At 39.9% G+C, this 12,308-nt stretch overlaps 1 protein-coding gene across 4 annotated transcripts in view; it reads right to left on the bottom strand.

The window, feature by feature from the left end:
* Positions 1–9,939, bottom strand: part of lrp6 (low density lipoprotein receptor-related protein 6) — a 45,910-nt gene extending 35,971 nt beyond the window's left edge. For all 4 annotated transcript variants that reach the window (XM_086270412.1, XM_086270414.1, XM_086270413.1 and 1 more), the window contains exons 1-2: positions 9,628–9,939; positions 4,300–4,696 (exon numbers count right to left, since the gene is read on the bottom strand). In XM_086270412.1, the coding sequence (XP_086126538.1) occupies positions 4,300–4,696; positions 9,628–9,682 (452 nt within the window). In that variant the 5' untranslated portion in view covers positions 9,683–9,939. The remainder of the gene's footprint in view (positions 1–4,299; positions 4,697–9,627) is intronic.
* Positions 9,940–12,308: the final 2,369 nt, after the last annotated feature.

Below are 12,308 nucleotides of genomic sequence, written 5' to 3'. Positions count from 1 at the left end.
ATAATTATCTGACACCCAAAGTTTTAATTTGATGTAAAATGAATAGAAGTCAATTACTGTATATAGTAACTATTAAGTCTAATATATATACCCTAGTAAGCTATAGTACTTTTTCCTTTGGGAAGGTACCATCTGTGCAGTCTGCAATTTTGTTGAAGAAAGATGTTGAATCTATTTAATATTTCTTGAAAAATAATTGATTTCTGTGCATTTTTTTTCACACTGCATCAAATTAAGGTTGATTACGTCGATTAAACATCATGAGGTGGAGCGTGAGGGGTGGTTCCCCATTTCTTATTTATTTATTTTTGTTGCTGGGAGTTGGAACCCTATTAGTTAGGTTGCTTAATATTTATGCTAAGTACTCTTTAAAATACCAGAATAGGGAGGATGGTGTAGGTTTAAGTTTATTAGATTGATCAGTATTGCTGAACTATGAAACTTTTTTTTTTGCATACAGGTATAACAGAATAGCTTTAGTGTAGTTGTTGTTTTAAACTTGAGTATGAACTTATACAAAATGCAGCAAGATATTAAAAAAAAACAAGTTTTGTTGATTAAAAAACACTATATCGGATTCATATCGGTATCGGCAGATATCCAAATTTATGATATCGGTATCGGACATAAAAAAGTGGTATCGTGCCATCTCTACTCTAAATGCACAAATCAGTCCGTGCATTATTACATTGCTCCGCCCATCAAAAAGCTTGCGCATTCGCGATTATATCGCATATCGTTAGTTACTGGACTGACGATTGTTGGTTGTAAAATTTTTACATACCACACAACCTTAATACATATTACATATAGGGCTGCCACGATTAGATCGACTATCAAAATCGTCAACGACAAATTTAATAGTTGACGCGCCGTTTAAAGCCTTGTAAGATCATGAAAGATGGAGGAATAAGTAGTAGGATTTAACAGTGTAATAACAGTCTGAAACAGAAGATGGCAGCACTGCATGTACAAGGATGCCAGCGGAGGATGCATTTGAAGCTCAATTACGTTACAGCGACGCAACGAAGGCTTTCCAAATTCGAAGACTTCTGCAAATGCAGCCGACAAATGCGTCCTACTTTCCCCCAGATATGAAGGATGGGTCGGGTGAATCCTTTGTGGCCCAACTTATCCCAGAATTCATAGCACGGCTCAGCCAATTTCAGTTTCCAACAATAGCGGCAGCTACTTAGTTTTAATATTACTCTTTCTGGGTAACAAAATAAACTTTTACCATATTTTCAGGCAATAATGTAGCTGTGTAAACTTCAAATATCTGCTCAGTTTATCAAGATATCACATATTTGTAAAAGTGCTGCGATGTTTTCGGAGACATCTGTTACCCACCAGCCCGATAGCTAGCCGGGTTCAAGGCTCACTAGAGCCGGCGAGAACAGCGGACTCCCGACAAATCGTTTTCAAACCCCCCACGGTCTTTTGCTACTCAGGTTAAACATGATATATAAGGCACTTAGATAACTTAAAACTGTTATTGTTTGGCTTTTTTCAAAGTTTTATTTGTTCCTGAGTAAATCCGTTTGGCTGAGATTAAAGTTACAGTTTTCACATAGCTGAATAAACGTCAAACAGAAAACTGATTAAACCGAAGTGTGAGATGGTCGACAATTTACTCCAGTGTCCTGTTATATTTTAGATAGCAAGGAGCAGACGGCTGAGTTCATTAAACTCCACTGAGACAATCTGCAAATTTCATTAAAAGTTTAATAAACTATCATCTGCTCTTTATTTTTAGTTAGCACATACCTTAAACACTTCAAGCTGTAAGCTAATGATAGTTATATAAGCGCAGATGCATGCTGATGCAATAAGCTGTACTTTTTACATCCAATAGATGCATGATCTGATTAGTCGACTAATCGCAAAAATAACCGGTGACTAGTCGACTATCAAAATAATCGCTTGTGGCAGCCCTAATTATATATCACCATCCAGCTAAAAAATATCGAGATGTGAATTTTGGTCTATATCGCCCAGCCCTAGATAAGCATGTCCCACCAGATATCCTGCATTTTATTTGTATTTTTTAATCCATCTGAGACAAAGCAATGAAAATATTACTGGACAATCTTCTTGTTCTTATTTTCAAAGCTCAGCTACCAACCAGCTAGCACTGCCACTCCCTGCATGTTGTTCCCTTACCTTTAGACTGTAGTGGGGACGCCTCTTAATTTATTGTCTTAGTCACATTGTCTTAAATACAATAAGAAAAGAACAATAAGTAATTAGTAACACACTAACAACTAAGAGCATCACTACGATGCATCATTCTGTTAGGATGTATGTAACTTACTGCGCAAGTGTCCTGGGGGAGGCATGGCTGCACACATTTGGGAAAAGGGGGCAGAAGTTTTGTGTGTGGGCTTTTCGGTTGTTGTAAAAGGAAGCTGTCCATTAAAGGTGGAATTCTAATGTCAAGTGTGAGATTATTGGACTATCAACTAGGGATGGAACGATCCGATATTACATATCGGTATCGGTCCGATACTGACCTAAATTACTGGATCGGATATCGGAGAGAAATAAAAAATTTAATCCAATCCATTAAATATCACGAAAGCGCCTCACAAAACTTGCGACATGGCATAACTCAGCTCATAACCTTAGCAAGTCCGAGCAGTATGCGTCAAGTGATAGAGCGGCTGTGGCGTGCGAGACCTGTCGCCGGTCTGGTTGAGCATTTGGAGCCTCACTACCAAACCAGCATTTCATCTCCGAGAAAGTTATCCCAGAGAGAAGTAAAGCAAGTGTGCTTTACAAACATCTCAGAATGTTTGTAAAGCATTCCCACGTTAAGCTTAACAACCAATATATGGAGCGACTGCCTCTTCTCTCCCCCTCTCCTGTTGCTACTTCAATCATGAAACTGATCAATGATTGGCTGATCGGCTTTTCTGTTGCGACTCCCGTCTCCCTTGTTAGTTTTTGGCCCATTTTGCACCAGAAAGAGGAAACCAGCAGCTAAACAACAGAAACAAAAATTAGAATTATTTAATATTACTTTCTACTAGGGCTGTGCGATATGACCAAAATCTCATATCCCGATATTAAGACATCTATTGTCCGATAACGATATAAATCACAAAAATGTAACATTTTCTCTAAATTCTGTGAATCTCTGGCAGCTCAAATTGCGTGAAGTGTTTCCAGCTGGGCGTCGCGTACCTGGAGTCGAGTGTTTTAACTGATGCATGAAACTATACATTTTTAGACATAAGTTGTAACGGCCGCTGTTTTCTTTGTGTGTATTTATTACACAGCGTGCTGCGAGGAAAAGCCTGTTTTAACGTTTGAGTCTAAGGTTTATTTTTTAGCACCTGACGGCTCTTTTTTGCTTCTCATCTGTAAACACTGTGCATCTTTCACGTGATTCAGTTTATTTTGAAAAGTCTCAACAGGATCTTGAGCTTTATTGTGAAATAAAAAATAATTGATTTCTGTGCATTTTTTTTTTTTTTTTTTTACACATGCATTGAATTTAAGTTGATTGCGTCGATTAAGCATCACAAGGCGGAGGGTGGGGGGGGTGGTTGCCTATTTTTTTTGCTGGCAGTTTACAACCCCGTTAGTTAGGTTGTTTAATATTTCTGCTAAGTACTCTTTAAATTACCAGAATAGGGATGATGGTGTAGGTTTAAGTAAATTAGATAGATCAGTACTGCTGAACTATGAAATATTTTGGGTGCAGTGTATTTTTTGCATACAGGTATAACACAATAGCTTTGGTGTTTTGTTTTTTAAAACTTGAGTGTGAACTTGCACAAAATGCAGCACGATATTAAACAAAACAACAAAGTTTTATTCATTAAGAAAAACACTATATCGGATTCATATCGGTATCGGCAGATATCCAAATTTATGATATCGTTATCGGTCATAAAAAAGTGGTATCATACCATCTCTACTATCAACATGTCCTCCCCAAGAGGACAATGAATCACCCCCTCCCACAAAAGAGAGATAACAAAAAAAATCCTCAAGTGTTGACCCAACCCCCCCCCCCCAAAGACCAGCTGCTAACATTTTGGCCTAAAGGGGAAGAACCAAAAATGCCTTTTTCAGACAGAAGAAATTATTATTAGTTTGAACTAGGAATCATACAAAGCTCCAAGAACAAAAACAGAGCTGGAAAGAAGCAGATCAGAGTAGTGTAACATCATCTGCCAAACCTCTCAGTAACCTTCAAATGGATCAAGGATCAACTCGGAACCAAACCACCAGCTACATCCTGACATTCTTCTCCTGCAGGCCGGAAACCAGCCAGATGATCAGACTCACCCTCGTTCTGGATCCAGGGCGATGGCTCTCGGCTGGTCCAGCTCCTGCCAGAACAGAACCTTCCTCAACGATCCGTCCAGCTCAGCCACTTCAATCCGATTGGTTTCTGAGTCTGTCCAGTAAAGTTTACTCCCTAACCAATCACACGCCAGTCCATCTGGGGAGGCCAGACCTGATACCACCGTCTCCAATGCACTAGCCCCCGACTGGTTGAAGAAGGTGCGTTTGATGGCCTCCTCGCTCACATCACTCCAGTAGATGAGGCCCTTGGAGAAGACATAGTCCACAGCTGCGGCGTCCTCCAACCCTCCAACCACCACCGTGGCGTTAGCCTTCTCATGTGCCGCATCCACGAGCCGAAGATCTCGCCTATTCGCATATAGTAATAGAGGCTCACCTGGAAGACACGGAAATATCATTAGGATTGCACATATCAAAAAAAACAAAGACATAAACATAGTTTTACAACATAATGCCTCATGAAACTGCCCTGAACCTCCACCGTTTGGATGTAAACAACAGATGTTTCAGAAAGCAGCAGCCATGCTGTATTCCTAGAATATTTAAAGGTAGAATGGGAGAGAGAGCCTTCAGTTTTCAGGCACCTCTTCTGTGAAACCAGCTTCTAGTTTGAATTTGGGAAACAGACACTATCTCTGCTCTTAAGATTAGGCTTAAAACTTGCCTTTTTGCTAAAGCATATAGTTAGGGCTGGATCAGGTGACCCTGAATCCTCCCTTAGTTATGCTGCAATAGGTGTAGGCTGCTGGGGGATTCCCATGACGCATTGAGTATTTCATTTTCAGTCACCTTTCTCACTCAACATGTGTTAATAGACCTCTCTGCTGAATCACACTTGTTATTAATCTCTGGCTTTCTTCCACAGCATGTCCGTCATCCTGTCTTCTTTCTCTCACTACAACCGTTCGCAGCAGATGAGCCTGGTTCTGCCAGAGGATTCATCCGGTTAAAAGGGAGTTTTTCCTTCCCACTGCGCCAAAGTGCTTGCTCATAGGGGGTCATAATTGTTGGGGTTTTTTTCTCTGAATGTATTATTTTAGGGTCTACTTTACAATATAACGTGCATTGAGGCGACTGTTGTGATTTGGCGCTATATAAATAAATAAAATAAATTGAATTGAAAATTGAATTGAATCGTGCTTCTTTTCCTTTAACACAATGCTGGTGCTTAATCTAGAACTGGCTCTGATTGATCCCAGTGCCAACCGTCAGGTGCTACCTGAGCATGAGGTTAGAGCAACTAGAATCAGTGATTTCAGGAGAAATACATCAGTCATCTCCACTATGATTTGCTTTCCATGGAAATTATCCAAACTTCATCTAGAATTGTTATATAATCCTTTTTAAACTGTCAAAATGTAGACTGGACTCTGGACTCTTAAGCAGCTCCAGCAGCACTACAGATCTGCATCTGGGAAAAGATCCGGATCCAGTGCCAAACGTGGGACTGTCTGCATGTCTCCACCAAAAACGGTTGGTGTTTGTGCAAAAAAAAAAAAAATGCAACACCAGCAGAACACGGCTATGGAGGATCTTCTTTAAGAACGTCACCAGTGACTGCAGACCCAGCCCACACATTGTGTCCACCATGACATCTGAGACAGCACTGTTCTGTGATAGTCATCTCTTGAACCTCTTGAAATGCGGACTGGTTCCCAACAAACACTAATGCAGAACCAGCTCTGTCCCAGCAGCAGAAAAAGTGTTACCCACGCTGTGGAAATATGGTCCAATAAGAGGCCCGCCATCTTCTCAGCAGCCATGCCTCCCCCTTTAGCCTTGATGTTTTCTGTTCAACAACCTGACTGAAGCAGAACGAGCTCTCAAAGCGAGCAGCGCAGTCCAAGCATGACACGGCGTGCTGACGAGCAGCCAGAGACTCTCAGCGGCATCCTGGCTCTGAGCCCAACCCACAATCTGACACATCGAGGCGACCATGAGCCCCACGGCACCCGCTGCCTGCTGGCCTGTTTTCACTCCACTCGAAGGGGGTGGGGGTGGAGGGGGGTTTCCTTCTCCAAATATTTACTGAACCAAGACATCAAAACTTCAATTTCAGGTCCCTCCAGGCTGCTTACAAGCCGAACCGTTCCAGGAGGAAACATGAGGAAATCCGACTCTTGGGACTCGCTGACTGCACACAGAGCTGATGTTTACCTCCATTAATCTGCTGAGCGCGTCTTCACTGACTGACTGATCGTTCTACAAATAGAGACAAATGTCCAACATCAGAGCCCAAAATAATCAAGACACTTTAGACACAGCTGAAAGCTGCAGGTAGTACACGGACTGTGAGCAACCACGCGTGAGGTAAAGACAAAACTGTCAGCCTCAAATTTCAATCTGATAAGTTTACGTCTAAAAAAGAAACTGAGCGAATGGGGTTTAATACTATTAGACTTACTTTTCTGAGTTGCTTTTGAGCCTGAACCCATCTTATATCGCAACATCAGTTGGAAAGAACTTAATTTGTTAAGTAAAGTGACTTTCTGCCGTCTCTTATTCTCAAGAGGTTAAGAGCGTGTAGCTCAACACGTTTGATCTGGCAGACTTTTTGAAAAATAATCAGAAGATCAAAATGAATCAATGAAAGAACAAACAAAATCCTTCATTTTCAGTGCATGTGATGATCTGAGCTGCGATTGAAGGTTTGGGAGAACCACAAAGATTTTTAAACTCAAACTGGGCGGTCTGAAGTTTGGGAATGTCTGGTTTACAGTGAGGTGTCAAAAAACTGCACTTAAATTATCCTTGGCAGAAAAGGTTAAACAGACAACCTGAACTACGACATCTCAGCCGCTTGGTGAGGTCATCATCCACACAGTGAACAGACGCTCGTCTGATCAGTTCATGGGTTTGACCGTGAAAAGTTACTGTATGATCATTTTAACTCTTCTAACTCAGCAAAGAGCTGGACTTATTTACAGGATCTGTACCCATATGTGTTGCCATATTTTCACAATAGTGGAGATTTGCACGAGTCACCTGCAATAATTTTACTTACCCTGTTTTTCTTTCATTCATACTCACATTTAAATATAAAGTTTAAATGAAGCTGAAACCTAAACAAAACTCATGAATAATCAAAAAGGGAATTGATGGAGAAACTTCAGGCAGAATATATAATGACTCCGGTATGTGTATGATCTGATCAATAACCACCCAATCATCAGGCTGCCTTACCACCGCGTCCCATTTAAGTCGTGAGTCAGAAAAAGAAACTCGAGAATGCAGGTGCAGGTGGTGGGATTAGTTAAACCCAGCTTTTTTAAACTTGGCTCTAGTGCTGAACCGCAGCACAGCAAAGAGCAACGTGAACACTCTGAAGCCTCTGTGATCTACATACGTCATTGCTTCATTAATATTTTTAATCCTCAACTTAAACTCATTTTATAACGAGTTTAGGTTCTTTAGTTTAGTTTTATTCTGTTCATAATGTTTTAAAGATGTTATTAAAAAAACATTAATATTAGATTCATGTCCTTTATAGTGAGTGCTGGCCTAGAACTTGCGCAGAAAATTGTCTTTCTAGCAATTTTTTTCTATAATTCCTCGCTCATTATCAATTGCTTTTAATCACATTTTTTATATATAGCCTTTATTAATAATCTGAGTTTAAATGAGTGTTTTCCGTTGCGTTGGTACAACTTGTTTATTTCAAATAAATATATTTTAATTCCCACTTTTTCTGTCTTTTATATTCCTGATGTACAGTGAATCAATGTTCATTCATCCCAGATGCAGAGTCTATAGAAACAAGTCATAGAAGACAAGAAACAAGATAAAAACTAATCAAATACGCCCCAATCACCATCCCACAAAGTGATAACAACACCAGTGTCTCCACAACAAAGACTGACAAACATGCAGCTCCAAATCTTATATCTGTTAATCCCACTCAGTGTTGGACTTTGAATTCTTGCTGCAATCTGAATTTAACCAACTGTTAAGCATTTGTTCTGGTACTGAAGATCCAGAAATGCTCATTTAAAAGACACTTACACCTTACATTTGTGCTTTGGTCTCATTTTATCCTTAATATATAATAAATTATACATTAAGGACATTATTATCATCACCGTTTTTTAAACTGTTGCAACAAAAGAAATTACCAAATATAGGATAAAGACAGCATTTTGAATATTTATCTGATTGTCCATTTCTGGTGTAATTTGATAGCAAAAATATGGGGAAAATAACTAAATACATAGCAGATAAACCTGATATTTAAAAATATTTGTTTTACAAATGTTTAACACACATAATTATTGGGTAACAGTTTGACACTGAAATCTGTGTAATGAATATGTGATATGATAAATGAATGTCTCTCACTGACCTATAAACTTTCTTTACATAAGATGGCTTTATGGGTTTTATTTTTCATCCTCTAGTGTTTACTGGATATTATCAGGAGCTCCTCAGACCAAGATGATGATCTGTATGATATCGTAAGTGTGAGATGTACTACACAAATAAAGTTAGCCCTGTTCAGTTGCTGTGATATAGTATTTCTGCTCTATTGCACAGCCGTGCTGTGTAGCAAACACTAAACTAAATTTAACGGAGCATTTTTAATGGCGATGACACCTTCTTGAATTTACTTTATTCGGTTTACTTTTCTAAAGAGATCCGCCTCGGACTCATTCTTTACATCCTTTAGATCCAGCTAGCAGTTCGCTTTCATTGTAATCCGAGTTTAGAGGGGTTTTTTTTTCCTTTTTTTTTGCAGTTTTATTGTTTCTTTACTGTCAGATTTATACAAATACATTCATTTCTCACACGTGTCCAGCCGTGTAGCTGCTGTTTTGTGTGTAATACTGTACATTTATTGGCCTTGCTTTTCTTTATTCTGTTCATTGTTATCAATAAAGTTATTTTTCCATGTAGATGGTTTATTAGCTATTAGCTCCCTGATGCTAACCAGCTCGCTCCCTAGCATTTGTTATGCTAACTGCTGTTGAGCCCGATCCAGCCTGTTTTTAAGTTACAAAACACAACCAGGAGCGACCAACTGCGCCAAATACATATTCCCGAGACAAAGGGGTGCGCTGGAAGGGAAGCTGGCGGTGCTGTGAGTAGTCTCTGGTGGGGTATTTTCCAGCTAACAGGGCTGTTTGTGGTTTCTCCTCCAGCAGCAGCAGGCTAAGCTAGCTCGCTCCACTCGGGAGAAATCCGACCCGGAGGCCGAGCTCCAAACATCCACAGAGAAGGGAAAAAGCTCCCCTGGGCTGCTAACAGCACTTTTTCGCGTCTTTTACGCGAGGGGACGTGTGGGTAAAAGTCACAGTGTGGACACAAACTCACCTCGTATGAGAAAACAAAAACTACACAACAACAGACTCCGCAGCGCGACACCCATCTTTCTCCCGATTCTCGGCCCAGCCGCGGCGGCTCGTCAGCGGAGTATTCCCATTGCTGCGGCCGCTTCCTTGGCTAAAAAAAAAGCGGATTTCCCAGAATATTCAGGTCGATGTTCGGCTCCGGTTCGCATTACACCGTGCCCGCTTCCATCCCGGCTGGCTGCTCGCTAACTGCGTCGGATAAACTCTCGGTGTCTCACATTGTCCTGCAGGAGCTCCGTCGTCTCCTTCCGCTGTGAGGAAGCTGCCCCCCTTCTCCAGCCTCCGCCTCCACCGCCACCTCGCTGCCCGGCTTTCTATTGTTGTTCCGCCTCACAGCCGCTGGTACGCTCACAACACGGAAACGTCCCGCAGAACCGACTTCGAACCCCCACAGAACCCCACCCCCGAACACAGACGTTAACCCCACATTCCCGCGGGACTACTTTATCACACGGACAGGGGCCCCACAAAACAGGGCCCCAATATCATCCAACGGCAGGGGCGTTTCCAGGGGTTTTACATCAGGTGGCACAAGGCAAGGGGGGCTCAGGAAATCATTATGTACTATATCTGCTTTTTTATACCAAATTCAGTCATTTGGTAAAAAGCTTTTAATCACCTTTGTTTGTTAAATCGCTGCATCACAACATGTCTTAAAAATCCAAGTCTATGTAATGCCATAAAACATCAGAAGAAACACATTTTCACCAGAAACCCACCATAATCACAGATATAGATGAATCTGACACTTTTATTTGATTTTCACACAAAAAAACCATTATGTGGATTATTAAAAAGTGTGAAATCTGATATTGTAAATAAACCTACATAATGTGATAGATTTTACAGCACTTTTGATTCTAAATTTTCTTTCTAAATTTTGGAATTTTACACTTTTTACCTATAGCATCTGATTTCAGGTTTTCTCAGTTTCTTCACACCCTATAAAGTTTACATGTTGCATTTTTCTATTTTTGATTTGCATTTTAATGTTTTATGCCTTAGAGATGCAAGGTTGAGATGGGCAACAGCAGACAAGAAACAGTGGATAGACATGGAGCTGCCAGGCAGAATGAAGTACATGAAGAGGTGATGGAGAAAAATGATAGGGATAGGCCAAGATGGAGGCAGATAACCTGTGGTCGCCCCAAAAGCAACTTTGAATTTTATTAATTTCATGAAAGTAGCAGCAGTAGCATATAAACAAGAAAATTACTCTGGGATTTATAATTTTTACATCTCAGTGTTCTGTTGATAATAACTTTTTACAATATTATTATTGCTTTATCATTATTATCATTATTATTATTGAGATTTTATTCATGAAACATCAGCCCCAGTTTCAGGTTTCAAACATCAGAAAATGCAAGATTTCTCAAAAGCTTTCAGAAGGAGAAAGTTCAATGAGGATGTGAGGCCTCGGATTACAGAGTACACTTCCTATTTCAGAGTAACAGCTTTTCTAAAACCTCTTGCTGATTTAATAAAGTGTGGATCACTCTCGTCTTATCTAATGAATGTATCTGTGGGAGATGTGGAAGTGAAAGCAGGACTGTAAAATTACAAGCAAGGTGGACGGGACTCAAATGTCCTGCTAAGAGGAAAGGAAAGCATCTCATTTAAAAAATTTCAGGGTTTAATCACCAGGTCAGCAAAACTGCCTCACAGTCTCAGGAATATGAGGTAACTTGTTAGCACATTAACTACCACATACCTGATCATGTGCCTGTCATGAGTTCAACCACAATATACATCACACTATTTGATCAGTGACTGAGTTCATAGGATTGGGTTTAGACTTGATGATACTTTTGTAAGTATGGCGAATATCCAAATGAAATTTCAAGTGCTGAAAAACTCATTTAAGCTCTGTTAAAAACTTGAATCATTTGAGCTTCAGTATCATGAGATAAATCATTACTTGAATAAACTGCACCAATTTATTGTTATTATCTAGATTCAGAGCAACAGGAACAAAATTTGAAACCATGGATGTTTGATCTGTTTAATGATAATTCACTGAATAAAACTTTAAAAGTGCATTCTGGGTAAACTTTCAAGACTCACGTCAGCATGTGTGATCAGTGGCTGCTCCCTGAAGTCAGAGCAAAGGTCTCTTTTTTTATCTACATTTGATGCCAGGCTCATCTTTTAGCCACGATTCTTTAGGAGTCAAAATCATTCCTGAAACTGAGCAGATGATCACTTTCTGCCAAGCGCTGTTGACAGCAGCTCTGAAGCACCTGTTGCATAATAAACAGCTTTACTACAAATGTTGAGGTTGTGGACTTCATCAGGGTCATCATAAAACACATTACAGGCAACATTTCAAAGGGTAATAAGGTAAGTATGCTTCTGGTTAGATGTATATGATGTTTGTTATATTTATGATGGCCCCAATGAAGGCCACAAGCAGAAACACAGAGTATTAAAGTTTATTTTTATGCAGTCATGACCAAAGGTTTTTCGCAGTGCCACATATTTAGTGTTTTATATACATTTTGCTGTTTCAGTTTTTATCTAGCTTTTTTTGTACGTGTTTGTGATCTAGTGAAGAACAATGGTAAGAAATCCAGTTTCAAACACTTACAGGAGAGTCAGTATAATATATGATTTAAGTCCACTATAGTAAATATTACAGTG

The sequence above is a fragment of the Aulonocara sp. 'chitande type north' Nkhata Bay genome, linkage group LG17, assembly GCF_057382095.1.
Source record: "Aulonocara sp. 'chitande type north' Nkhata Bay isolate Kocher_YH1m ecotype deep benthic linkage group LG17, A_spYH_male_GT1.1, whole genome shotgun sequence".
NCBI lineage: Eukaryota > Metazoa > Chordata > Actinopteri > Cichliformes > Cichlidae > Aulonocara > Aulonocara sp. 'chitande type north' Nkhata Bay.
The sequence above is the reverse complement of the archived record's forward strand: the minus strand, read 5'-3'. Positions and strand labels throughout refer to the sequence as shown.